Below are 27,262 nucleotides of genomic sequence, written 5' to 3'. Positions count from 1 at the left end.
TGGTTCAAACTGTAGTTTAAAATAGTAGGCTAATGTTCAAAGCATTGTTATGCTTGATTTTAATTACTGCTTTATTGCGTATATTATGTTGTCATTTACATAATCTGAATGTATATGAACCATGATAAAAAGGTGACCTTGAAATTGGTGTTAAAGGTGACATGAGAGGGGGACATTTTTGGGTGCACCTAAATAAAAACGTTAGGTGCAACCAAGGCAAAAAGTTAGCCTGGAGCCCTGTTATATGGTGCTTTTTTTCTTCTTTCAAGTCTTCATTCGTGGTCATTGTATGGAGAAGAGCATACTTTCCACATTCTTTGGCAAGAAAACGGTTGAACAGTATAAGTCATTTATCCTTTATTCCAGAAGAAATACTAAACCTCAGCTAAAAGACTAATATTATTAAGTAAGACGAGTCCTGATATTTGGTCTAGCTGGAGTGTTGAAGAATAATTTATGCTTTCTGTCCCTTCATCTCCCCCTCCGCTCTCAAATCAACATCCTCTCAGAAACAAGGAGCAGATGTTCATGAGAAAAAACATGGAAAACATTCCTCCATTTTTAACTGAAAGGATTGGAAACCACTGGTCGTTTGCTTTGAATGAATCTTATTCTGACGGAGTGTTTATTTTCGTCTGAAATAGTCATACAGTGATCATACAGGAGATTATTATAACACTGTCTGCATCATTTTCTACGGTGTAAAAGTGATAATATAATACATTTTCACAATCTGAAGGTTATCTTGCAGGACAGAAGTCATGATTTCTCTCAGTACAGTCGCAGGCAGGTTTTCCGCTGCTGCGTACTCATTTTTCCACTTTCTCTGTTTAGTTTGGCGTTGAGAGCGACAGATAAAAATGGTCCTCGTGGTATGGCCTCTTCACGCCTGTTTCCACTTATGTGTCGAGTGCTGCCTTTAAATTTGTAGTTTGCAAAATCATAGCCAGCTTGATAGTTTTTTTTTTTAGCATTGGCATTTTACTTTAGCATTTCCACTTCTCACAGACCAAGTAAAGACTCAAGCATCTCCAAAACGGCAGCTTTTGTGGGCTGTAGGGATGGCTCGATACCACAATTTTGGCTTCGGTACGGTACCACAATCTAATACCGAAGTACCGATATTAAATCGATACCACACGGTCTAATATTAGCGCGGGTATATTGCACGCGAATGAGAACAATTATGCAAGTTTTGAGTTTATAAAGTGGGAAATTACCACAAATGTTTATTAGTAAATTAATCAGCAAAGCTTATCACATCAAATCAGTCATTTAAAAACTTTCTTGTGAGAAATAATTTCAGCAAAAATCTCTCAAAATTAGCAAATTGCTTCTGGGTTCAAAAGACTTCGCACTACACTAAAGCAATCTGCATAATCCGATTCAACATTTCACGCTCGTCTCGGGATGGAGAACGGAAATCATTTGAACACGCAAGAGATGTTATAGCATTTCGTAATAACGGTTACATGAGCTCATAACGACACAGACACACACACACACACACACACACACACACACACACACACACACGCACGCCTGTCACTTAGTCACGCTCGCACATTACACATTAAGTTTCCTTAAACAGTCAAATACACAGAATTATGTACAAATGTCCGTCTTTAGTGAGTATACACATAAGCACAGTCGGTTGTGTCTAACGCGAATGTAAACAGTGCAATAGTACGCGTGCAAATATAATGAGATCTAAATGTCATTGGTTGAAACGAACGCTGGAGATTGTGATATTCGATCTTATGTTAGGCAGTGTGTGTGCGTTGATCAGTGTAAAAAGAAAATAAATGTCTAAATGAGATGGTTTGAATGATCCACTGACCTGTCGATCTCTTCAGAAGTCTTAAAGTCAGGATAGTGACAGATGCTTCTTGGCTAGGTTTGATGGATCAGTTTTATAAGCAAAGTCATTACAAATGTCACTTCTACTTCTCTCTTTATTAATTCGTTTTGGGCATCTTGAGTGAGATTCGACTGCTTTATCCATTTTGTCCGTCTATGTTGTTGTCACATTTCCCGGTTGTTTCAGGTCAGTTGGGGTAGAGCGCTGCCATCTAGCGGTGAACTTCGGAAAAGCAGCATATACCGAAATGTGCCAAATCATGATATCGTACCATTTTAAATAAAATATATACCGGTATTTTTCCAGTACCGGTATACCGCGCATCCCTAGTGGGCTGTTCCCGGTCTGCAGTGGTCAGTATCTATCAAAAGTGCTCCAAGGAAGGAAGGCTGGCCCGTGTGGTCCGATCAGACGAGCTACTGGAGCTCAAACTGCTCCAGAAGTTAATGCTGGTTCTGATAGAAAGCTGTCAGAATACACAGAGCAGCTCAGTTTGTTGCATATGGGGCGGCATAGACCAGTCAGGGTGACCTCTGACCACTAGGGCTGTGTTGAAAAAATCGATTCACCAATTCTGAATCGATTTTCATATTAGTTTCTAAAGATCGACTCGTAACTCAGAGGATCAATTTAATAATAGGCCTACATTTTCCCCGTGAATTTTAATTTGCCGCGTCATTGAATTCACGCATGCGCACGAGGTGGAAGGACATTAAAACAACGAACATGACCGCTTTGAAAACTCCAGAACCGCCGCGGACAGAGAATACTAGAGTAGATAAACAATCTCAAGCCGAAGCGCTCGTCATACCGTCGCCACCATGCTGAAGAAGCGCCGCGGACAGACTGAGTTTTCCTCACTCTTCCTCTTCTCTCGTTCCACCGCGGTAAGAACCGCCGCGGACAGAGAATACTAGAGTAAGTTTGGACGAGTGAACTTGGGCTGCTGGATATGTCAAGAACGCCGCTTAAGTCACAGCGGTTCTCACTGCAGCGCGCACTTACTGCCAACGAAGTTGTAATGGCTGCCTTGTCATGACAAGCATGCGCCCTCTCCACAGCGCGCGTTCGCTGACTAGAGCACTCTGGAAGGGGGATTGTTCTTAACAACTCCATTCATTTGCAGTTGAATGTCTATAATAATAGTATCTATGTTGCATAACTACAGTCCTGTAATTCAGGTAACAGCTGGAAAAAAATGCTTTCTTCAAAAAACACTTATCTGAATCTCGAAGATCGGATCAGATCGGATCGAATTGAATAATGATAATCGATTCAAGATCTTGGGAATCGGAATCGATTCTTGAAATTTGAATGGAAACCCAGCCCTACTGACCACGGCGCATATAAAAGACATGACCAACTATCTTTACGATGATACTTGACAAGACCGGCATCGTGAGACGCGTGGCATGGGTGCACTTAAGCTAGTTTTGCTGCACCGCACGAGAACCAAACTCTTTTTCTCGTCTATGTGCACTTGAATTTTTAAATAGGCAAGGCTTACAAATGCACAAAAGATCAGCTTCAGTGAAGAAGCAGCTCTGGCCCGAGTGTCTTTCACACTGACCCCAGGCCATCGGGCAGTCCTTGTCCTCCAGCCCTGCAAACACAATGCAAATAAGAGATTTGTTGATTATTACGGGAGTTTTGGCACGAGTCCAGAGTCCCCTACATCTTAGAAATCACTGCTCTCAGATCAGACGTCAGAATTAGCACGCTTACTCACATGTTGTGGCATTACTGTTGAGTCAAGCCTGTGCCGAAATTGCGAATGATTTCCCAAAGAATCGACAGTGAAATGTAGAGAACACAACTAAACAATGCTCAACTGAGACGTTAACATTGTTGAGAATAAATAAGCACATTCCTAGCATTAGGATCCTTTGGAAGGTGATGTTAGGTTTAGTGCAGTGCTCCTGTATCTTCTCTCCTCGTCATCTCACTAACACTCCAGTGGGCGGAGCCAAAGCTGCTGTGATGAAGATGATGAAGTAGGCGTCGATCTTCTTCTGCTTTCTCCATCTATTATAGGCTCATAGTCGTTTTCTGGGCTCGGGTAAAATAAAACCTGTTTTTGGTCTAAGGAAGTTTTCAGTTCTGAAACTTCCAGGATATTCTTATAGTATGATGACCGTTGGCAAGGATTCGCATGCAAAATTCCCTCCATGTAATCTCATTACGTGGTGTTATTGGTTTTCTACTAAATCTGAGGTTTACCTCATTGGGAACTCCCCTCCCCCTCTGTTTCATCCCAGATTGTTTCCCAACAATTGCAGGAAGAGTTCCACAACAGAGGGGCCGTCCCGAGCGTCACAGCGTGAGATCGACTCTTACTGGGCCGTCCCATTCAGGGATTTCTGATGAGCTCACCTCACCCTCAGGTGTCAGAGAACGCCTGCCAGGTTTCCCATAATCCTCAGAGACTGGCTTTGAGCCATCTTGAGCTCCGTTGTTTCTGAGTAGAAAGATAGTGGCGTTTTGATGCCAAAGATCTTCGATGAAGGCGGGTGTGATTCCTCCATTGAATCCAGCTGGATAAACAAACCCCATTCCACTCTTTAGGAATAGTCCTGTGTTTTGTGTTGACATATGGAGGTCTGATGTGGTTTCCTGTTTCTGGGTTGTTTAGTCCTCTACATTGCCTCTTGTTCTTTGATGTTGGCTCTTCTATTAATGTGGTCCCTCATCACTGATGAGGATATCCAGACACAAAACAATCCCACGATACCCATCATGAACACGGCTAGGTCATATGTGTACAGTACACCGCTTGAAATTAAAGGAAAGAAATACGAGACTTTACTTTGCACAAAAGATAATTAAGCTTGTTTTAGGAACATTACAACGTTTTCCAATGTGATTCATCCTTATCCAGAGTTTCTGCGATTTCCAATTGGATTCATGTGTCACAATTTGGATTGCGAAAGTTTTTTTTGTGTGTGTAAGTTTCTGGAAATGTTCACCCCCTAAATTGAGTAAATTGGGACTTTCATATCAATCAAAACCAATTAAAACACAATTTAAAAAGTTGATAGATAAATATATCATAATTTTTCCTTTAAATGATTAGGCAAGGTTAGTACATGTTGTGAAATATCATGAATCTTCAAAAACACAATGATATTTATGAACTAGACATGCATGTCTAGTTCATAAATATCATTGTGTTTTTGAAGATGGGTATATTTTCTGAAGAAAATGTGAGTTGGGGGATTTTTGTGCCCTGTGTACACACATTGCAGACCTGCTGTCCTCACTACGCCGCGTGATTCGGGGATGGGTCTGTGACACGGTGCGGGACAAGTTGGGTGCCAAAAATGTATACGGAAGGAAGTAGTATGTTAGATAGATAGTCAAGTCACCTTCATTTATACAGTGCTTTTCACAACACAGATGGTTTCAAAGCAGCTTTACAGTGATCATAGGAAATGAATCAGCTCTCAAAGAACGTTTGTCCAGCTAAAGTACGGTTTTGATCGATTCATTTCCGATAATCGTGAAAATTTGGGTCACTATAACTGTGATGTTAAATTTCCACACCAGAAATAACATTTCCTCTAGAAATAACTAGGGATGGGTCCCGAAACCCGGTATTAAATGAGCCCCGGTGCCACTTACTATTTATAATTGCTTTATAGACGTTATATTGCGAATTCTATAGTGCTACCCATTTCTATACGCAATAATGAGAGAGAGAGAGAGAGAGAGAGAGAGAGAGAGAGAGAGAGAGAGAGAGAGAGAGATACACAACGCGCACACAATGTTCGTCTCCGTTAATGAGTGACGACGATGGCCAACAAAAGTTTAGTCTGATTACACTTGTATTTTCGATTTTGGTTACCAGGAATTAAAAATAGATATGAGGTAAAACTATTAAAAACTTGCCTCGTCCCGTCTTGTGCAACTTCCTTCCCTTCAGAGCGGTGAGCATTGGTTCCCCCAAAGCCCAAACTTACTGCCAGAATCAGCACAGTCTGTGATTATTGTAAAGCACAGTCTCTATTATTGTTAAATTGTGGAAAGCGTTTGTTAATAAATGGATAGAGCTATTAAAAGCACAATAATCCGCGCAAGAGTTCCAGCTTCAAGGCGGCTAATGCGTGTGCGCGAAACCAACGCAACGTGTGCGCGTCTACACCATCAAATACACACACCAAATTGCCAACGTCAAAATGGCCGCTTGGAGAGTATTTACTTAAACACAGTTTATGCCTTAAATAGGCGTTAGTAGTTGGGAGAAAATATTATGTATATGATTAAATCTGCATTCAGTCTTAAAGGGGCAGCGTCTAATAAACCCTGACGATGGTGTCATTAATGTGAATCAAACAAAAGGCGAAGAGAAAAATACTCACAGCTAGTAATTGATTAAAAAGCATGAATCTATTAATCTGTACAGTGAAAACTATGCAGTGTTATTTTATATTTGATTATTAGCTGTCTTTTGTAGGTCATTACCTGAACAGTAATGTTAGTAGACCTTCCTGAAATGAAAGCACCGTATTTTATTTGTATCTGTGTTTTATTGTATATTTACTGTGTTCATTTGACCATTTGTTTGTACTTTGTTTCTTGTTCTTATCGTATGCATATATGAATCAAAAAATGCCTATAAATGCACTGGTGAGATGTTTTATATTCGTTTTGTTTAAACATTGCTGTTTATTTTGCTTTAGATATTTTACATGTTCAGATTATAAAGCAATGTTTATTATGTTTGTAATTTTTCTGTTTATTACAGGGAGTGCAGAATTATTAGGCAAGTTGTATTTTTGAGGATTAATTTTATTATTGAACAACAACCATGTTCTCAATGAACACAAAAAACTCATTAATATCAAAGCTGAATATTTTTGGAAGTTTTAGTTTTAGCTATTTTAGGGGGATATCTGTGTGTGCAGGTGACTATTACTGTGCATAATTATTAGGCAACTTAACAAAAAACAAATTTATACCCATTTCAATTATTTATTTTTACCAGTGAAACCAATATAACATCTCAACATTCACAAATATACATTTCTGACATTTAAAAACCAAACAAAAACAAATCAGTGACCAATATAGCCACCTTTCTTTGCTAGGACACTCAAAAGCCTGCCATCCATGGATTCTGTGAGTGTTTTGATCTGTTCACCATCAACATTGCGTGCAGCAGTAACCACAGCCTCCCAGACACTGTTCAGAGAGGTGTACTGTTTTCCCTCCTTGTAAATCGCACATTTGATGATGGACCACAGGTTCTCAATGGGGTTCAGATCAGGTGAACAAGGAGGCCATATCATTAGATTTTCTTCTTTTATACCCTTTCTTGCCAGCCACGCTGTGGAGTACTTGGACGCGTGTGATGGAGCATTGTCCTGCATGACAATCATGTTTTTCTTGAAGGATGCAGACTTCTTCCTGTACCACTGCTTGAAGAAGGTGTCTTCCAGAAACTGGCAGTAGGACTGGGAGTTGAGCTTGACTCCATCCTCAACCCGAAAAGGCCCCACAAGCTCATCTTTGATGATACCAGCCCAAACCAGTACTCCACCTCCACCTTGCTGGCGTCTGAGTCGGACTGGAGCTCTCTGCCCTTTACCAATCCAGCCACGGGCCCATCCATCTGGCCCATCAAGACTCACTCTCATTTCATCAGTCCATAAAACCTTAGAAAAATCAGTCTTGAGATATTTCTTGGCCCAGGTTTGACGTTTCAGCTTGTGTGTCTTGTTCAGTGGTGGTCGACTTTCTGCCTTTCTTACCTTGGCCATGTCTCTGAGTATTGCACACCTTGTGCTTTTGGGCACTCCAGTGATGTTGCAGCTCTGAAATATGGCCAAACTGGTGGCAAGTGGCATCTTGGCAGCTGCACGCTTGACTTTTCTCAGTTCACGGGCAGTTATTTTGCACCTTGGTTTTTCCACACGCTTCTTGCGCCCCTGTTGACTATTTTGAATGAAACGCTTGATTGTTCGATGATCACGCTTCAGAAGCTGGGCTATTTTAAGACTGCTGCATCCCTCTGCAATATATCTCACTATTTTTGACTTTTCTGAGCCTGTCAAGTCCTTCTTTTGACCCATTTTGCCAAAGGAAAGGAAGTTGCCTAATAATTATGCACACCTGATATAGGGTGTTGATGTCATTAGACCACACCCCTTCTCATTACAGAGATGCACATCACCTAATATGCTTAGTTGGTAGTAGGCTTTCCAGCCTATACAGCTTGGAGTAAGACAACATGCATAACGAGGATGATGTGGTCAAAATACTCATTTGCCTAATAATTCTGCACTCCCTGTATAAAAAAGTATAACAAAAAGAACGATAAGAATACCGTTAAAGTACCGGATCGATAAGCAGTATCGGTTACAGTAGTAATACTGTTAAATCCCTAGACATAACCGACTATGTTTACGGTGATCCTCGACAAGACCGCCATTTTGACATCAATTTATGTAAATATTCACTGCGAGACGCGTGTTAATATCGGCGGCATTTATACGCAGATGCCGATATATCTGCGACAGGCCCGTATCGGCCGATAAACCGGTCAGGCTCTGGTTTGTATCTCTTGTTGTGTAAATCTTTTTAAAGTACAGTAGGATCCGTTTCTTCAGTTCCGTTTGGCACTCATTTAAGATTCCTTTATACTCGTTTTGGATGGTTTTGTTGGCGGGAGATGGGATCAACTTTTGGCCAGGTATGATGATCCAGATGTTGGATGTGTTCGCATGCGTTGTTGAATGAATGTGAGCGTTTCTTCCCCCTCTCATTACTCACACACACACACACACACACACACACACAGTCTCTGGATCGGCTCCAGGATCGAGTCTATGAGGCAATGGCCTAGATTTCATTAGCAGCGACCCACTTCCCTTGTGTCAGCACTTTCCCAACAGCCTGCTCCAGCCAGAGATGTTTTGGGGAAAACTCTAGGGTGAAAATAGGAGCAGACGTTTTGTCAGGAAGATGTGCTTCAGAACTGTTCCTCTACTGATGAACTATAACCAAGAGCTCTTTATCATAGCAAGATAACAGTTACAGGAAGAGAGCTCTTTAAAATAGACTGCAAAACTCATCATAGTGTGTCTTAGGGGGTTTAGTGTGAGTGTGTGTAGCAATACGGCCAAAAAAAGCACAAGAAAATGTGATTCAATATTGATAATTATCACGATAAATGTCAAATCTTTATTCCCTTCAAGTTTAAAGACGTGAAAAATTGTAGAAACCAGACTGTTTGTTGAGGTTTTAAACTTCTCTTTATTGTCAGAGCATGACGAACACTTCACATTTCACAATTCTTTACACTTTTCCTTAACAAATTATGAATGTTTCTGCATATGTGCTAAGGCTGATATTGTATGAGGTGTTACATGTTTTTTCTGCACATTTGACAGTAGCTTGAGTTAAGATGTACATTTATATTCCTTAACAAAAACAAGTAAGATCTATAAAAATTGTAACCTGATTTTGAAATATTCTGACTGAATATATTGACTGTTTGAGTTTTATCAAAATAAACTGTTGGTCTTTCATAGTATCTTAAATTTAGATCATGATAAGTTCAGGTAAAGCATTTACGCTGCAGGTCTTGATGCACAATTCCCATTTGGTGACTATATTAGATTTCTTTTTGATGACCCGCTTACATAATCTTTTAAAAGCGACCTGTATGTTATTTTTTATATATATATATATATATATATATATATATGTGTGTGTGTGTGTGTGTGTGTGTGTGTGTGTGTGTGTAATACACACCATGGTAAAATGTAACTGGTATTAGTATGAAAAACAGTAGCCTCCATAGTGCGTTAAAAAAAAAAAACTGTAATATTGTGAAATATTGCAATTTAAAAGAACTGTATTCTATGTGAATATATGTTAAAATCTTCAGTCACATGATCCTTCATTCATTCAAATAAGGAAAAAATAGGCAGAATGCACAATTAAATATCCTAAAAATCCTTTTTTAAACATCGAAATTGTCCGATAACCAATGTGTTACCATTATATTATGCATTTGAAGAAATATGATAATATTGTGTAAGGCATGGATTAAAATTTAAGTTATTATCTGTATCTGCATATATTCAAATGATGGTGTTAATAACTCTGTAGCCCCTTTCACACAGCAATTCCGGCAAATACACGGATAATGCGACCCGGCGTTTGTTCCCGGGCCGCTAGATTTGGTCCATTCACACTGCCAGCGAGATGCCGTAATATGTGCGCTCACACACAACCCGTAACGGTCCCGGGTCGACATCCTGATGTGACGTATAACGGCGAGCGATCTCCGCTTCAGCGCGGATAGTAAGGAGCTCCGTGGTCTCGACTTGTGTCCAGTTTGCGCTAGGGATGACAATTTCGACAAATTCGCATGATCGATCGTCGTTTAAATTAACGATGAATTAATCGATTAATCCATAACTACAATAGGCTATACCTACTGCAAGAAGCATCTGCTGTCATTCACCGGAATAACAGAACGAGAATAACAGAACGGAATAACATTCAAAAAACGCAAGCATCCTCACTAAGAGTAAATGTTTGATGTAAATAAACTGCTAGATTATGCATTGAGGACTGATCATTTAATATAATTATTTAATAATCAAGACTAATATTATGCCGTCGCAGATGCGCTGACAACCCTGCATGCGTGCGTCAATGTCAGCAAATAGCCTACTTTTTGTTAATGTAAGTGTGTTGTTTTCTTCCCAAAGGTGCTTAAGACACTTCCTTAAAGGGGGGGTGAAACACTCAGTTTCAGTCAGTGTCATGTCAATCTTGAGTACCTATAGAGTAGCATTGCATCCTGCATATCTCCGAAAAGTCTTTTTTTTTTTTTATAATTATATAAGAAAGATGCGCTGTTCCGAGTCTTTCCGAAAAAAGCCGAGCGGGTGGGGGCGTATCGTGTGAGCGGAGCTAAATAATGACGTGTGCAGCAGCGCGCTGCAGTGAGGAAAGTGAGTCGCTCTGTGAGGAAGTGATTCGCTCTGTGAGGAAAGTGATTCGCTCTGTGAGGAAAGTGATTCGCCCGCCGCGTGAGGAAAGTGATTCGCCCGCCGCGTGAGGAAAGTGATTCGCTCAGTGAGGAAAGTGATTCGCTCAGTGAGGAAAGTGATTCGCCTGCCGCGTGAGGAAAGTGAGTCGCTCTGTGAGGAAAGTGATTCGCCCGTCGCGTGAGGAAAGTGCTAATACAGATCGACCGCCGGCCTATCAGTGGGTAAGTCAGTAGCTACTGGTTATATCACCTGTTTAGCATCCTACAAGCCAGCGCTTTGATGGGCGTAGGCTGTTGCTTTCGCTCTCTCCCTCTCTCTCTCACGCTCTTCCGGTAGAATTGTCCGTACGGCCCATACAAGGAAATTCCGCCCCCATTAACGTCAAGGGGACGCATGATCTCAAAAAACTTGCCGAAACTTATGACTAACTGGAAGTAGTATTTTTGACAAAGAAATACTCCCATCAAACATCCACCTTAACTTTTGAAACTTTGTCTATGTTTAGTATGGGATTCCAAGTCTTTAACAGTGTAAAAAGATCAGTATGCATGAAACAGCATTTCACCCCCCCCTTTAATATTGTGAATATTGGGGAAAGTCTGGACTGGAGAATGTGAAAAAGGACACGTTTACTTGTAAATGCCCATTACGTGCCAAGAAGACCTACGACATTTAGTTTTAAGCCCACAGCGGTCTTGAAGTTAAGATTTACGTAGCCTAATTCACAAAGATAACATTTATATATTTATATATTACGTTCATGAGCTAAATGTACCAGTTTTTAGAAACCATTTCGTTTAATAACGATCTGAAGACGCCGTCCACACTGGCATGCAAAAACGACAACCCTGAACGGTAAACTAATACTCCGGTAGGCTAATAAACAGTTCTGAAACAGAACATTAGTTTACCGTTTAGGGTTGTCGTTTTTTGCATATATATATATATATATATATATATATATATATAAACCTCAATTTAATTGTCCATGTTAAATGAAAGGCAAATGCTGGTTTCTTTTTCAAATAAAACGTTTATTTTATTATAATTTTCCCAAAACGCATTCGACATTTTACTTGTAAAACAAAGTTACAATACATTTGTGCCTATTTACACTTTTAAGCAAACAAATAATTTAACACATTTTATGCATTAAAATAGGCCTATTCTTTAATTTCCTCGTTCCCTCATATTTATTGTGTAAACTTTGAAACTTTTTCGTTTTAAAACAATATTTAAAAACAATCAATCTTATTATTTCGTCAACTTTTCAACATAAAGTTGGAGTTTTTATTTCTCAAACTAATTTAATACATTCAACGTTCAACATCTGATTCATTTAAAATTCCTATCCACATTTCTGCAACTCTGCAACACTTTACCATAAAATATAGCTAAAAAAAAAAAATTAAACAAGTTTGTTGCGTGAACTTTGCAATAATTGAAGCTATTTCATAGCCTTTCTTCTATTCTAAATGTTAGCAACTGTGCAACGCTTTTATCTTTAACTTTTTAAACACATTTGATTTATTGTATGGCTATGAAATGTATGACACTTTAACATGCATGTGTATTTTCATATCGCAATAACTTCGTTTACACGAAGTTCAGGATACAGCAGGTAGGCCTACATCATTGGTTTTTGTTTAAAAATATCAACATGTTAACATGTTCCGGGGTAAGCCTTGTGCGAAGTCTGTTTACCGTGAGGCCAGCTGTTGAGAAGACTCGTTCTGATGGGACGGATGTTCCCGGTATGCATAAATACCAATTTGCCAGCCGAGACAATCTGGGAAACCTGGTGGCATTCGCTTTCCACCATTCTAGTGGACTGGTGTCAAGCGACGGAGGCTGTTCTCTGAGAAAATTGATACATTGTTCATTGTAATTACTTCCGAGAAGCATCCGAAGGGCTTTTTTCCCGTCATCACAATTAGCTTGGGCCTGCTGCGCATCTCGAGTAACTCCATTTGCATTTTCTGTATTGGTCCCGGTCAGAACCACTGCGGAGGCCATTTCGTACAGCTTTGTGTTGGCAGCCAGCCTCTCTGATGTCGTTAGAAAGCCTAGATGCTTGTGTCTAGCATCCAGCATCGTCGCTATCATGGATGGTTTAGATGGGAGTGCGGTAGAGTGAACCTAAAGTTATAAATGTAAACGATTAGGTTGCGCATCCACAATTACATTTTGTAGGCCTATATACGTTTGTCAATATTTTTCTTACCTGCATTCGTTGCGCCAATGAGTCATGCACTTTTGCTTTGAACTCCAAAACCCGAGTGCTGTCCTCGTCGTTTCTTTTAAGATGTGACCGTACGAGGCCGTAAGTGATAGGGTAGATATTTGAGATGGACACATCAAATTCGGTAGACATTACAGTCGTGGCACATTTTAATGCAGCCAGCACAGGTGCCACGTCCTCCATCAGCTGCCAGTACTCAGGCCATCCTTAAAAATATTTTGGTTTGCAGTAACAGTAAAAATTTTTTTAAAAAGGGTCGGTAGGTAGGTCTATATTTTTTTTTTCAAATTTTAATACAAAAAAAAATGTACATTTTTGGTGATGGTGATTACGTAGGTATGAATTTAAACAAACTGGCATATCGTGACATCACTGACTGGGTCTTCAAGCCGTGCCTTCGGGAGTGTAGGCTAATTGCAGGCTATATAGACCACAAACAAATTGAAATATTTGTCAAAAACATGTTTATTGCATAAATTTCAGGTGCATTCTTTAAAGGGATCCCCTGGTGTTGAGACTTGTATGGCTTAATATAACATAAATGATGTCTCTTACTGAATTATGTAGTAGAAAACCCATGAAAGATCTACGTTATTTTAAAAATCGATTTTATATTTGGACCATGGGCGGCGCCATTTTGTTTGCGTTCTAGGTTGATGACGTAGAGTGGTTGAACTCCTCAATCAGCTGGCGTTACCCGTAGCTATTTTTACCACAACGCAACTCGAAAATTGTTTCAGAGTTAAACAAAACCAATGAATTCCTTTGTAATTATACTTAAAACACACTCAAACATACATGTGCACACAAACTCACCTACACAAGTCACAAACAGATCGGCGGGCGCGCACACGACAGGCTCTGTCTCAATCGAGATGTTGGGCTGCTCAGTCTCCACGACAGGGGCTGAATCTGAAATCGACCCCCTATACCCTTAAATAGGGCATTATTTGAAGGGACGGACATTTGTAGTGTTGTCCGACACCATAGTGGACATGTTCGAGTGCAGTCATTCAGTCTCACGTTCCACCGCAATAACGAGTAAAGCCGATTTACAAACAGCTGTCCGACTTCACGCACCCAAACATACATGTGCACACAAACTCTCTCTCTCACACAGACTCACACACACCCCAACAGATCGGCGCGAACACACACACACACACACACACACACACACACACACACACACACAACAGATCGGCGCGAACACACACACACCCCAACAGATCGGCGCGAACACACACACACACACACACCCCAACAGATCGGCGCGAACACACACACACACGCACGCACTGCGTGCGCGCATACATAACCCTCAATCTATTCCCTGTGTTGATATCCTGTTCAACACATCCTGTTCCCTAGATAGACTGTTGATAGTAGATTAACTATAATGCCTAATGTGACCAGCAGAGGGAAATATCTAGGTAGGACGATGGGATAAAGTAACGTGAGGAAGAGAGGCAGGATGTTTTGGTGATGATGCATGCGATTGAGACAGAGCAGTCAGGTGTGTGTGTGTGTGCGCGCCCACCGATCTGTTTGTGACTTGTGTAGGTGAGTTTGTGTGCACATGTATGTTTGAGTGTGTTTTAAGTACAATTACAAAGCAATTCATTGGTTTTGTTTAACTCTGAAACAATTTTCGAGTTGCGTTGTGGTAAAAATAGCTACGGGTAGCGCCAGCTGATTGAGGAGTTCAACCACTCTACGTCATCAACCTAGAACGCAAACAAAATGGCGCCGCCCATGGTCCAAATATAAAATCGATTTTTTAAATAACGTAGATCTTTCATGGGTTTTCTACTACATAATTCAGTAAGAGACATCATTTATGTTATATTAAGCCATACAAGTCTCAACACCATGGGATCCCTTTAAGAAAAGGGTCCAACCACCAGCTAGCTGTCATTGACTCAAAGCTGTCAACCCTCCCTTTTTTTCCGGGTTTCTCACGTATTTTAGCTCTTTGTCTTCCCGTTTTAGTATTTTCCCGTGATATGTTTCTTAATTTTATGCTCGATTTTGTTAACTCAGAACACGCAACTATCTGTGTCTCTGAAGTGGCTTGCACTTCTTGCCAGACCAACGCATCTGGTGATATAGACTAGTGCATTTGAATATTAAAAAGCAAAAAGTTGTTTTTATGAATTCAATTAATTAAGTAGCTATAACCAGCTATTCAATCAAGAGTAGTGAGTGAGTCCTTATCTTTTGTTTGACAGAGAGCAGTAAAGGCTACTGCCCCTTTAAGACCTAATACAGAGATATGCATCGTCTTTCTCAACTGTATAAAGTTCTCTTAAGCCATATAACTTACAGACTGTCTGATGGATACTCATCAAGATCGACATGTTGACATACTTTTTGTGTGAGTTTATCCGTTCAAACGCAAGACTTGAAAGAACTCAATATTTGCACGCTGTGAGACGTGCGCGCGCTGCGCACAGAGACAGATCTTCTCTCACTGCAGAGGGTTCTCATTCGCGTCTTCTGGCGAATATACTGAGTGATGATGGCGAAAATGACTGGTCATACGGCAGCACTCGCATGCATTGAACACAGTTTACAAATATAGACCGTTTTGCCCATGTTTTCTTTTATTATCGCTGTTGTAGTGCACGTGTATCCATACATAAAGCATTATTTTTCAAGTTACAACCAGTGCCGCCGCTCCCACCACGCGCTGGGGTCGAGCAGAACACACGCTACCCATAGCAACGCGTTATGACAACGACATTTCATTTCAGACTGACAGAGACAAGATAAACGGCTTTTCCGCCATTCGTTACTGTTTTGTACACGTTGTTATATTAATTATAATTCAAAATCTGTTTTATTCGCCACAATATAGTAATGATAAATGTTGAGAGCGGCACTTTTGATTCATTTTCAAAAAGGGCAGGGGCTCAAACAAAGCCCTCCCTTCTGCAGTGCACTTGCCCGGTGTGTGAAACGTGTCCATGGTCCTGACTCCTGTCACACGGCGAAATCTCCGACAGGGCTTTAACAGTCTAACGTTACAGTGAATGAAAGTATGAGCCGAGCCGAAACGAACGCACATGCAGGTCATAGTGTGACATCCGTTAACCATAGTGTAAACATAGATGACGTCACGGGTTTTTCTATAAACGAAAGAACGTAGCCTTCGTTTGTATGGCCCAGGCAATTTATACATTTATAATACTTACTAAAATATGATTCATATTATTTTATTACTGTTGTATTAGTTGTTTGAAAAGTAAAAAAAGAAATTGGTCGGTCTTAAAGCCAATTTACAACCGGCAAGTCGGTCGGACTAAAAGGAAAAAAAAATAAAAAATTGAGTCGGCCCTAAATTGACAGGGTCGGTCGGGTTACGGCAAACAAGAATATTTTTAAGGATGGCCTCATCTTTGAGCTCAAGAATTCTGGCGTCCGCTAACTTTGTGACAGTGCGGTCAGACAGTACGGCCGTCACTGCCCATCTTTGTTCCACGAGCCGGGCAAACATGTCACTGACCGAATTCCACCGTGTCTTGCAGGAGTGTATCAGGCGATGCGGTGGAATTTTCATCTGTGCCTGTTTGTCACGAAGTGCTTTGGTAGCTACAGTACTATGATTGAAGTGCGAAACGAGTCTTCCAGCAGATGCGATAACCCTGTTCAGGTATATGTTGAAGCCATCGTTTATGGCGAGTTGTAATGTGTGAGCAAAGCACGGCACGGAATCCCAGCTTACACGAGTTTGATCGTTCGCTGCCACTATATTTTTTGCGTTGTCGTGAACGCATGCTATTATTCGCCCTACTATGTCCCATGAAGCTGCGGCCTCGTTTAACTTTTCTGCAAGTCTGTCAGAGGTTTGTTTATCAGACAAGCTCTCTGTAAGCAGAACCGCGCTCTTCATTTGCCATTCAGGGTCTATGTAATGACATGTTATGGTTATGTAGCTTTCCCTTGTTAGTGCGGTCCAGCAGTCAGTTGTGAGGGCGATCTTTTCAACTGAACTCAGCGCCATCTTTATCTCTTCTTTTTTCTTTTCATAACGATCTTCTAACCGGCTGGTTATTGTGGCTCTTGATGGTAGATTGTAGTCAGGCTGAATGAAGTTGATTAACTTTCGAAATCCACCACCTTCGACGACGCTGACGGGCAACAAGTCATTTGAAGTCATTTCACAGATTCGTTCGGTAATTGCTTCTGCCGTTTGAGCTCCGACCTTTTTCCGTGCTAAAACAGAAGTAATTGTAGGCTGTGTCAATTGTTCAAATCCTCCTGTCCCGGAGACCGCTGGATGCACTTTCTTCAAGTGATATCATGGTACTAGTTGTCGTATTCTATTTTAAAACGCAATCACAATGTTTGCAGTTAACATTGTCGCCATTTGAAGTAAAATGATCCCAAACAAATCTCTTGCGTGCTCGCTTCATTTTCCCCCTTTCGTTTGAGGTATGTGTTTTGGCGCGTAACTCGGCTTAAACTATGCACGTCAATAATGACCGCTCATTCGATCATCGATAAGGTGTATCGATTAAACGGATTATCGACAATTAATCGATCGTCGATTAATCGCTGACATCCCTAGTTTGCGCACATTTCTGCTTGTTTAAGTTTCTTTTGTATATGAACACTCTCTGTGTTTAAAACACCGACGAGCTCTTCTGGCACTGCAGGATTGTATTATTGAAAAAACAAGCTCTAGGAGTCGCACGATACTAGGCTACGTACACATTGCAGCATTAGTTTTGGCTTTTGTTCACACAGCGCTCGTCCCAGATCGAACCCTGCAATGTTACTAGGTCCCCGACCCGGGTTCAGTTCGGTAATCAAGCCCGGGACGTGGTTGCTTTCACACAGAAGGCGACCCGGCAATGTTCCGGGAATATTGCGGGTCCGACGTGCAGTGTGAAAGGGGCTTATGAGAGTTCAGTGTGAGGGACACCGAACGCCTCTTCATCGTGTCCTGAAGTGCCAAATCTGACTGAGATTGACTTTATGCAGAAATCACATTTGGTGGCTATATTAGAATATATTTTGTGCATTTTTGATATTTGCATTGACGCTGTACACTGGCGAAACAGCACTAGAGGTTCTGACACGGAAACGGAAGTAAAACGACACTATGCAATGGACGCAGACAAAATGATTATTCAAGTTTTGCTTTCTGCACAAAGTGCCATATCTGAGCTACAGGCGTGATCTAAAAAACGTGTGTTTCTGTTCCTCTTATGGGATGTTTAAGAGTGTTTTGGGTAATGCGGTATGAGAGGGCTTTTGTAAAATGATGTCCTCCCCACGGACACACACTGACCACCTGTCTCATCCTCCTCCTGACGGACCTCAGCTAAACGCTCAAGTGCTTTCTCCAAGGCATGCTTCCCCTCGTGCTTATTCAGGAATTAGATTCACTAACCATCTCAGCGATGGAGTCACGTGGACATGAGCAGAAAAGCAGCTGTTGATGCGAGTGAGACTGCACAGATCATGTCTTCTCGCAGTTTTGCAGCGGTCATGACGTCAGGTCGCCTTTATTTGTGTCCATATCTGGATCCAGCTGACTATGGAAACCCTGGGATAAGAGACAAACAGATTAAGGCCATGTGTCCACCAAAGTGTTTTTGGACTCTTGCTAGGATACCTTAAGCCCTATTCGGACTGGATTAGTTTAACATGGGGACAAAGGGGTAAAGTACATTTATTACCAGAGGTTCTCTGTGATTTTAGTCCCGTCTGAATGTGACATCTCGGAAATCATTACGGACAATGTCAGTAAAGATTACAGAGACTTTTACCTTCTGGAAAAAGGTCTGGAAAAATGATCTCGGGTAATACTAATCCCGTTCGAATAGACCCGCTGTAAAAATGTATGGTAAAATTCTGTCATTTCTTGTTTAAAAGTTAAAAAAGCACATTTTGCGATCTTGGAGGCGCTTGAAGCATTCGGTTGCGTTGTAGGTCATGGGACAACTCTGTGGCAAACGTCCAGTATTTTCCGCATATCATTTAAAGCAAACACATTTAGATTTACATTTAATCATTTAGCAGACGCTTTTATCCAAAGCGACTTACAAAAAAGGGGAGAGCAATAGAAGCAACGAAACAGACAAGGCCAACAACCTGTAAGAGCTGTAAGAAGTCTCAGTTAATTAAGCACACTACACAAACAATGTTTTTTTTTTGTTTGTTTTTTTGACAAACAAAATTTAATGGATAGTTAAGTGCTATTCTGTATTGGTCAGCTGTAATTAGAAGAGATGTGTCTTAAGATGTTTTTTTAAAAATGGCTACAGACTCGAATTGAGATCGTCAGGTCATTCCACCAGGTGGGAACGGTCCAGGAAAATGTCCGTGAGAGCGATTTCATGCCTCTTTGGGAAGGAACCACGAGGCGCCGCTCATTCACAGAACGCAAGCTTCTGGAGGGTGTGTAAGTTTGAACAATTGAGTTTAGGTATAATGGTGCAGAACCAGTGGTTGTTTTGTAGGCGAGAACTAGAGCCTTGAATTTGATGCGAGCAGCCATTGGCAACCAGTGCAGTTTGATGAAGAGAGGCGTAACATGCGCTCTCTTCGGCTCATTAAAGACCACTCTCGCCGCTGCATTCTGGATCAGCTGCAAGGGTTTGATAGTGCATGCTGGAAGCCCAGCCAGAAGAGCATTACAATAGTCCAGTCTGGAGAGAACAAGTAAAAAGAAGATCAAAAGCACTTATTAGAGGCACAACTCTTATTTTAGCTCTAGGAAAGTGTCTATTACTAACACAATCCAATCAGAATCGTTAGACTGGGTCTAACTGTTTATTAAAACACACATTATATTGGAGACTGAGTTTAGACTGGCTTTAATGTTGTGTTTGCTCACGTGATGACAGCAACGTCATACACACATGACGACACGGAGGTTACCGTGGTGCGTAGAGTTACCCCTCCCACTTCTGCTGGTTTTACTGAGATGTCTTATCCCGTGTGAATTGGCCATTGATATTACAGACGTCCTGAGGTAAAATTACTTTACCCCCACGTCCCCATGTTAATCTAATCCTGTCTGAATAGGGCTATAGACTGTAAGATATGGACGACGCACCTTCACTCTCTTCCGTTGTAGAAAGCTACAAATGAAGTATCCCAATATAGCCACTTTTCCACCGGCGGGCCGAGCAGTTCTTGGTCATATCATACTGTCCGCGATAATACCAGTATACATTTTTACATGATAAAAAGTGTCATATCGCGATATCAACGATACAGCGGCGCCATGACGGATCCGTGTATTGACCTTTACTTTCCCTAGCGCGCACAACAACACATGACATGAGCAGCATGTCAGCCTCCGGTGAAGATTTAGTGCCTAAAGTGAGCTACTGGTTACAAGAGGTCAGTTCTCTTGACAACCGATATAACATTGACAGCTTAAAGCTGTTATTGATGTTTGCGCCGCAATTATTTTTATTATTGTTATTTGATCGGAAGCGTAACATTGACGGTCATTTTCGTCAGTTACGGCTCATTAGATCCAGCATTGTGCACGCTTTGAATCAGACAGAGATAAAATAGTGTGTGAGATTACGTTTATTTGAATTAATGGATTATACCATTTATTTCAATCAATTCGAGTAAGTGTGTGTGTGTGTGTGTGTGTGTGTGTGTGTGTGTGTGTGTGTGTGTGTGTGTGTGTGTGTGTGTGTGTGTGTGTGTGTGTGTGTGTGTGTGTGTGTGTGTGTGTGTGTGTGTGTGTGTGTGTGATTCTTGCCTGCGTGACCACGTCTGTTCAGCATCTCTCTTAACAATGAAGATGTGCATTTATTACTCAAAAATAGCGATGTAACCCTTAAAGGGGGGGTGAAACACTCAGTTTCAGTCAGTGTCATGTCAATCTTGAGTACCTATAGAGTAGCATTGCATCCTGCATATCTCCGAAAAGTCTTTATTTTTTTAATAATTATATAAGAAAGATGCGCTGTTCCGAGTCTTTCCGAAAAAAGCCGAGCGGGTGGGGGCGTGTCGTGTGAGCGGAGCTAAATAATGACGTGTGCAGCAGCGCGCTGTGTGTTGAGTCGAGCGTCATCCCTAACAGCGGTAAAAAAACTTTATTCAAAAAAAAAAATATGGCTTTTAATCAGATACAGCCATACATCTATGATCCGGAATCAGACCCAGAGGCTGCAGTTGAACAGGAGCAGCAGCAAAAACGACTAGAGCAGGACGTCTGTATGTGGTAAGTTACAAGTTATACACTAACTATATAATATGCTTAGCGGCTTGTGTTATTTACATATTTATACTTGAATTATATCGTCGTATTTTTGTCTTTGAAGGTGTACATGTGGGAAGTGCAGTTGTGCACGTGTGTTTGTGTGTTTACGCGTGGTTTGTGTAGACAATTGTAACGTTAGTAAGCGGACTGGTTTTGCACCGCAGGCTAGTGTTTACATAGATAGACACGGAATAGTAGCACATTTGAATGAAGAAGCGCGCTTATTTAGTTCAACATATTTCCCCTCTTTGTGTATTGTTGTTTGGAGTGCTTTTACAATACACAAACATAAAGTTACACATATAGTGGCCAGCTAAACAAATGTACACGCACTACACATCGCATGCTCCATTGATCAATTAACTATACGTGATCATGTTTGGGCTACTTGATGAGCATAGGCAAAGACACAGACATTTGAAGCAGTCTTACTCACAGCCTGCGGTTCTAACGTTAGGACCTTTATCGTTGGGACTGCTCCATCCTTCAGCATTAGGCGATTGGAAAATCCGGCGTCGAGCTGGGCCTTGTTTATGAAACAGTCGGCACCGAAATGCAGCGAACAGATATAAACATTCGCGCAACTCAGTTGCTGATCCGGAAAAGCAAATTACATCCACTGTTGCCTTAACGCGGGGTTTTTGGCGAATCTGTGCAGGACTGTCTTGGTCTGGCAACCAAAAACCCACTTTTTTGGTGACATTGTTATGTGCTATGTGTAATTGTCACCTGTCCAGCATCCTACAAACCAGCGTTTTGATGGGCATAGCCTGTTGCTTTCGCTCTCTCCCTCGCTCTCTCTCACGCGCTTCCGGTAGAATTGTCCGTAAGGCCCATACAAGGAAATTCCGCCCCCACTAACGTCAATGGGGACGCATGATCTCAAAAAACTTGCCGAAACTTATGACTAACCGGAAGTAGTATTTTTGACAAAGAAATACTCCCATCAAACGTCCACCTTAACTTTTGAAACTTTGTCTATGTTTAGTATGGGATTCCAAGTCTTTAACAGTGTAAAAAGATCAGTATGCATGAAACAGCATTTCACCCCCCCTTTAAAGTCCTTACTTACGCTACACATTGTAATATTAAAGGTTAACAACAGAGCCCAACTATTAGCCTCAATTCAGTTATAAGATATAACTAGATATAACTGAATATATTAGATATAATAATCAACACTCATAAGTTTCACATTAGGCAGTTTTTGCATTAACTTCTAAATCTAATTATCCAATTCGCTGGTGAAATATAATCATTTATACACGGCGTTCAAATCATGACAGATTTATTTAAACATATGTTAAATAATCAAGACATCACTAACAGGTTTAGGAGAATATAATCAATATATAGGTCATATATTTACCGAAAGAGTTTCTCTAGTGAACTCACAGCTGTGGATACTCAATGACTTCTACAGGTAAATGTTTAGCTCAAGCTTTCTGCGGTTGAAACACTGATTGAGCGATTACACGACATATGATACGTGTGTAAGTTGTAATGTATCCTCAACACACCTTAAGATATTAATTCATGTTTATTCTTTAGGAAGAGATGATTGCGTTCACTCGTTTGAACTGAAGCGCCTATAGTGATCAGTCACGTCACAATAAAGGCATTTTTAGTTTTAATTTTGTTATAAAATGGACTGAATATTTAATATGTTTGTGTGGGAACTCGTATTGAAGTGTGTTCTGCGCTCAAAACAAGCCGACTGTTAACGGTTAAAGATTGCATTCACACTTTTTGCAACCGAAAGCCCTGTACCAAAACGGTTCGATACGTGTACCGTTACACCCCTACTATGTGAAAATCTTGTCTCGTCTCGTGAGATTAGCGTCTCATCCAAGCGGCTCCTCCCCCAAGCTAATACTGAGGTGACTTAAACTGCAGTTCATCGACGGGCCACTAGAGCGGCTCCAGAAGAGCAGAATCTCATTGAGCCTCATGTTAAAATGCCCAACATTACAGCAGAAAAACACACGTTTACAGCCTGGGACAAATTGTGGTTTTTGTCTAAATGGCTAATTTTCCCCTTCATGACGACTGTGAGGGGGTGAATTTATTTATAACTCATTAGTTTACATTATATAAAGCGTTAAAGTTCTGCATAATTAGGGGTGTGGCCACTTTGATTGCCGTTTGTCTGCTGTCTGTTAAGCCTAGTTCAGACTGCACGATTTTCAAACTCATCAGGACACTGCTCTTTTCACACTGCATGACTATCTGGGGTATCATTCAGTCACTGCTGTGTTCACACTGACTGATGGATCGGCGACAGAGGAGTTCACACTGCATGACTGAACAAGAGGAAGAATCGCCGACAACTCTCTCTCTCCGGTGCGCAAACTACGTTTCCCAAACACCCGTGTGCGATGTGACGAGTAAACAACGCGAGATCACACGTGCGTCAGACCGGAGTTCTCGCGCGAGACTTTGAATTGTTATTTAAAATGATAAACTGCACAACGTTTGCTTGAAACTGTATGTGCGCTGATTTGTGGGAAAAAAAGAAAAAAGATTATGGCGGAAGAAATTGTTGGAGAGACAGAGGGAGCCAGGATTGTGTTCTGCAAAGACAGTTTGAGGTAAATAAAGAATTATTTAACGTGCTGCTGCTGTGGCTGGATGTGCAAATGTTTGGCCTTTGTTTCTGTTTGATAGAATTGTAAATATATCTATTAAAATACTGATATTCTGCTCTATAACTCCTCCCTGAACCTCCTGCTGCCCTGTATCTCACTCTCTCATTGGCTGTCTGTGTAATTTTCAGTCAGAACTCAGTTCACACAGCAGGAGTTTCAATCGCCGACAGGTCCAGATATTAAGCATGCCAAATATCTCACCGGCGTCGGTGACTCGTCGGCGATTCTCTCTGATCGCGTCTTTGATTATTTACACTGCGTGATTGTCACTCGCGTGCACGAGCACCGATTTGCCTGTGATCTCGGGCATTTGTCGGCGATTTCGCAAAACCTGTCGGCGACTCAAAATCGGGGCAAAAATCGGGCAGTGCGAACTAGGCTTTAGTCATTGTGTCACCTAAGCCCCGCCTCTTTGCCTAATTTTGTCATCCGGGCGTGACGCACGATGTGCTGCTAAGATGGCGACGGCTCGTCTCTACTTTACGCTTCAGAGCGGCTCTTCAGAATACTATGGGGGACGCCACGGACACTACGGACTACTATATTTTTTTTAGTCTATGGTCTCGTCACACCCCTACTAAACATGTATTAAAAAAAACGAAACAAAAACTTTTCATAAATTCTTGTTAAATTGTATTAGCTTCATGATTTCAATTAATTAGACATGCTTTTTGATTACTAACATTTTATTTAACAATTAAAATAGTCCCAAAAAAAAGTTATTATGGAAAAAAAATGGAATCCAGGAAAAACTGATTTTGGAAAAACTAAAACTGATTTCATAGGGCCCTAAACATACATAGATGAGATTGATCAACCCATAAAAGAGCAGAAGAGAGAAAAGAGCACACATGACAAGCTCACAGGCTAGCAGAATGCTAACAGCACTGCGCTAATTATAGCGGTTTAAATTCAAAAGCAGCCAATATCAGATTAATTTGACATATAATGTCAGATATATGATAACAAGGAAGTTTTATTAACAATGTTTTTAACAATGAGGAATTCTGTTTAAACAGACAGGAACCAGATGTGTGTGTACCTTTAACACCGCCTGAGCTGTGTGTGAGACTGAAGTGTGTGTGTCCTCAACAGGGCGACGATCGAGGAGGTGGAGGGAGATGTCTGTGAGCTGGAGTCCAAACTAGACAAGGTAATTTTCAGAGTAATGCTCATCTGATACAGATTTAAGAGCCGGGAATGTAGCCTGGGCTTCTTACAGCATTCTGCTTTTGCATAAACACAGTGTGTAAGGTCATTATTTCAGGTTTTAACTGATTTAATAACCATAAGTACCCAAAACTAGCTTCATTTTAAGAAACACTCCACGTTTCCATTACTTTTCAAATTGCACAAATTGAAAATATGCCCAATGGAAAGACGTAAATTTAGCAAAAACTCCCATATATCGCAATAAAGTTTTCGCAAAAGGAATATGTCGCAAAACTTCAATGGAAATGTTTCGCATTTACAGGTCACCTGGCATACATAAGATCATAGTGAATCCACAATTCCTCTGTGTACTATAACCTCCCAGAAACACCCTTACACGTGGCCGCTTAACACTTGCCATTAACGCTTGAATAACACGCCTAAATCTCCTTCTCTTACTGCAACCCTCTACAATGTGAGGAAATCTTCTCTCCTGGCGATTAAAAAATATGTAGAGCATATGTCTATTGTTCATCTAAAATAATACACAATATGGTAAATGTGGTATAATAAAAAAAGTAATTTTTTGCAAATTTCTGGAAATTGCAACCAAAAAATATAATTGCACCTTCACCCATGGTACGGCAGCAAAGTTCCTTGAATTAGAGAATAGTTCCTAAATCACAACTTTTCATTTTCCGTTGGTCTTAGTGTACGATGTAACTACAGAAGAGTCAAGTTTTAAATAGGAAAAATATTGCAAGTCTTTGGTCATTTTTAGCAGGATGCTAATGGTCTAATACGATTCAATGATGTACGCTAAGCTATGCTAAAAGTGCTACAGCCAGATACATAGATCGGCTGAATGGATTCAAAAACGGTTAAACTCAATTTGTGTTCCTATAAATAAAATAAAAATGCTATATAGTATCTCATTGATACTAAAAGAACATGGCAAACCTGTTACAGTGTGTTTTATATTTATAAATGCAGAAATAGTTAGTGTTCTAAATAGCGCCTCTAAAGTTTCTCAATGCGCTCCTAAATTTTTTAACTTGGAGCACAGATGCACCTTGGGAAAAAAGTAAAAACATCAAACCCTGGCTTATTTACTCTCTCCTCGCCATTGACAGATTTTTTTTCCAGCTTTCCGTGTTTTCACTGTTATACCCATCTCCTGAAAGAGTAGACGATCACCTGATCAAAACACAGGAGAAGAAGAAGCAGAAACAAGTGATCAAATATCACGCCATCATCAACATTAAAGCGCTTATAAATCAAAACTGCCTAATGTTCCTGAATAAAATGAGCCAGGACGAGCTACAGGACTGAAGCTTTGTGGTGTTGATGGACTACATCTACTCCATCTGTGTTTTGACGACAATGGGATTTTCTCAGCGTTTTGCTCAAAATGTTGCATTTTGCTCAAAATTGATAAAAAATAATAATGCATGAATCTACAATTAAACTGATTTTTTTGGGGGGGGTGAAAACTATCAAAAATGGCTTTCAAATACATTTGAAATGTATATACCATTAAGGCAGTCTTATACATTTCAATATTGTGCAATACATTTAAGTTAGAGGGACCATAAAACATTAATCTACAATGTATAATTTATTTATTAAAAATAAGTGAGTTAAAATAATAATTGGCCAACCACCTGTTCTGATTTATTTTAGGTTTAGGTTATTTCAACAGGTGTCCAGACTCCTATTTTTTACAATAATGTTTTTAAAATATAGTATATTGTGTCTTACTGTGTATTGTGTATCTTACAGATTTTTCTTTTATTTTAAGTAGATAATAAGACAAAATAAACTTATATTCTTTGACAATACACTGGCTGGCAACTTTTTTTTAAATGCTAGCGGTGAAATAGTTAATAGTTAGTAAGGTAGTTGTTAAGTTTAGGTATTGGGTGGAATTTAAGGGATGTAGGATATGATCATGCATTAATGTATGCTTTATAAGAACTAATAAACAGCCAATATCCTAGTGATATGCATGATAATAAGCAGCTAGTTCATAGTGAGAATTGGACTCTAGACACATTTATAGGGTTAGTTCACCAGAAAATGAAAATGTGATGTTTATCTGCTGACCCC

The 27,262-nt window shown here is 40.5% G+C and overlaps 1 protein-coding gene across 5 annotated transcripts in view; it reads left to right on the top strand.

Moving 5' to 3' along the window:
* The window catches only part of LOC137040614 (arf-GAP with coiled-coil, ANK repeat and PH domain-containing protein 2), a 90,913-nt gene that overhangs the window by 8,298 nt on the left and 55,353 nt on the right, over positions 1-27,262 (top strand). For all 5 annotated transcript variants that reach the window (XM_067416389.1, XM_067416392.1, XM_067416390.1 and 2 more), the window contains exon 2: positions 25,097-25,154. In XM_067416389.1, the coding sequence (XP_067272490.1) occupies positions 25,097-25,154 (58 nt within the window). The remainder of the gene's footprint in view (positions 1-25,096; positions 25,155-27,262) is intronic.

This window comes from Pseudorasbora parva, chromosome 14 (genome assembly GCF_024679245.1).
Source record: "Pseudorasbora parva isolate DD20220531a chromosome 14, ASM2467924v1, whole genome shotgun sequence".
Taxonomy (NCBI): Eukaryota; Metazoa; Chordata; class Actinopteri; order Cypriniformes; family Gobionidae; genus Pseudorasbora; species Pseudorasbora parva.
The sequence above is the reverse complement of the archived record's forward strand: the minus strand, read 5'-3'. Positions and strand labels throughout refer to the sequence as shown.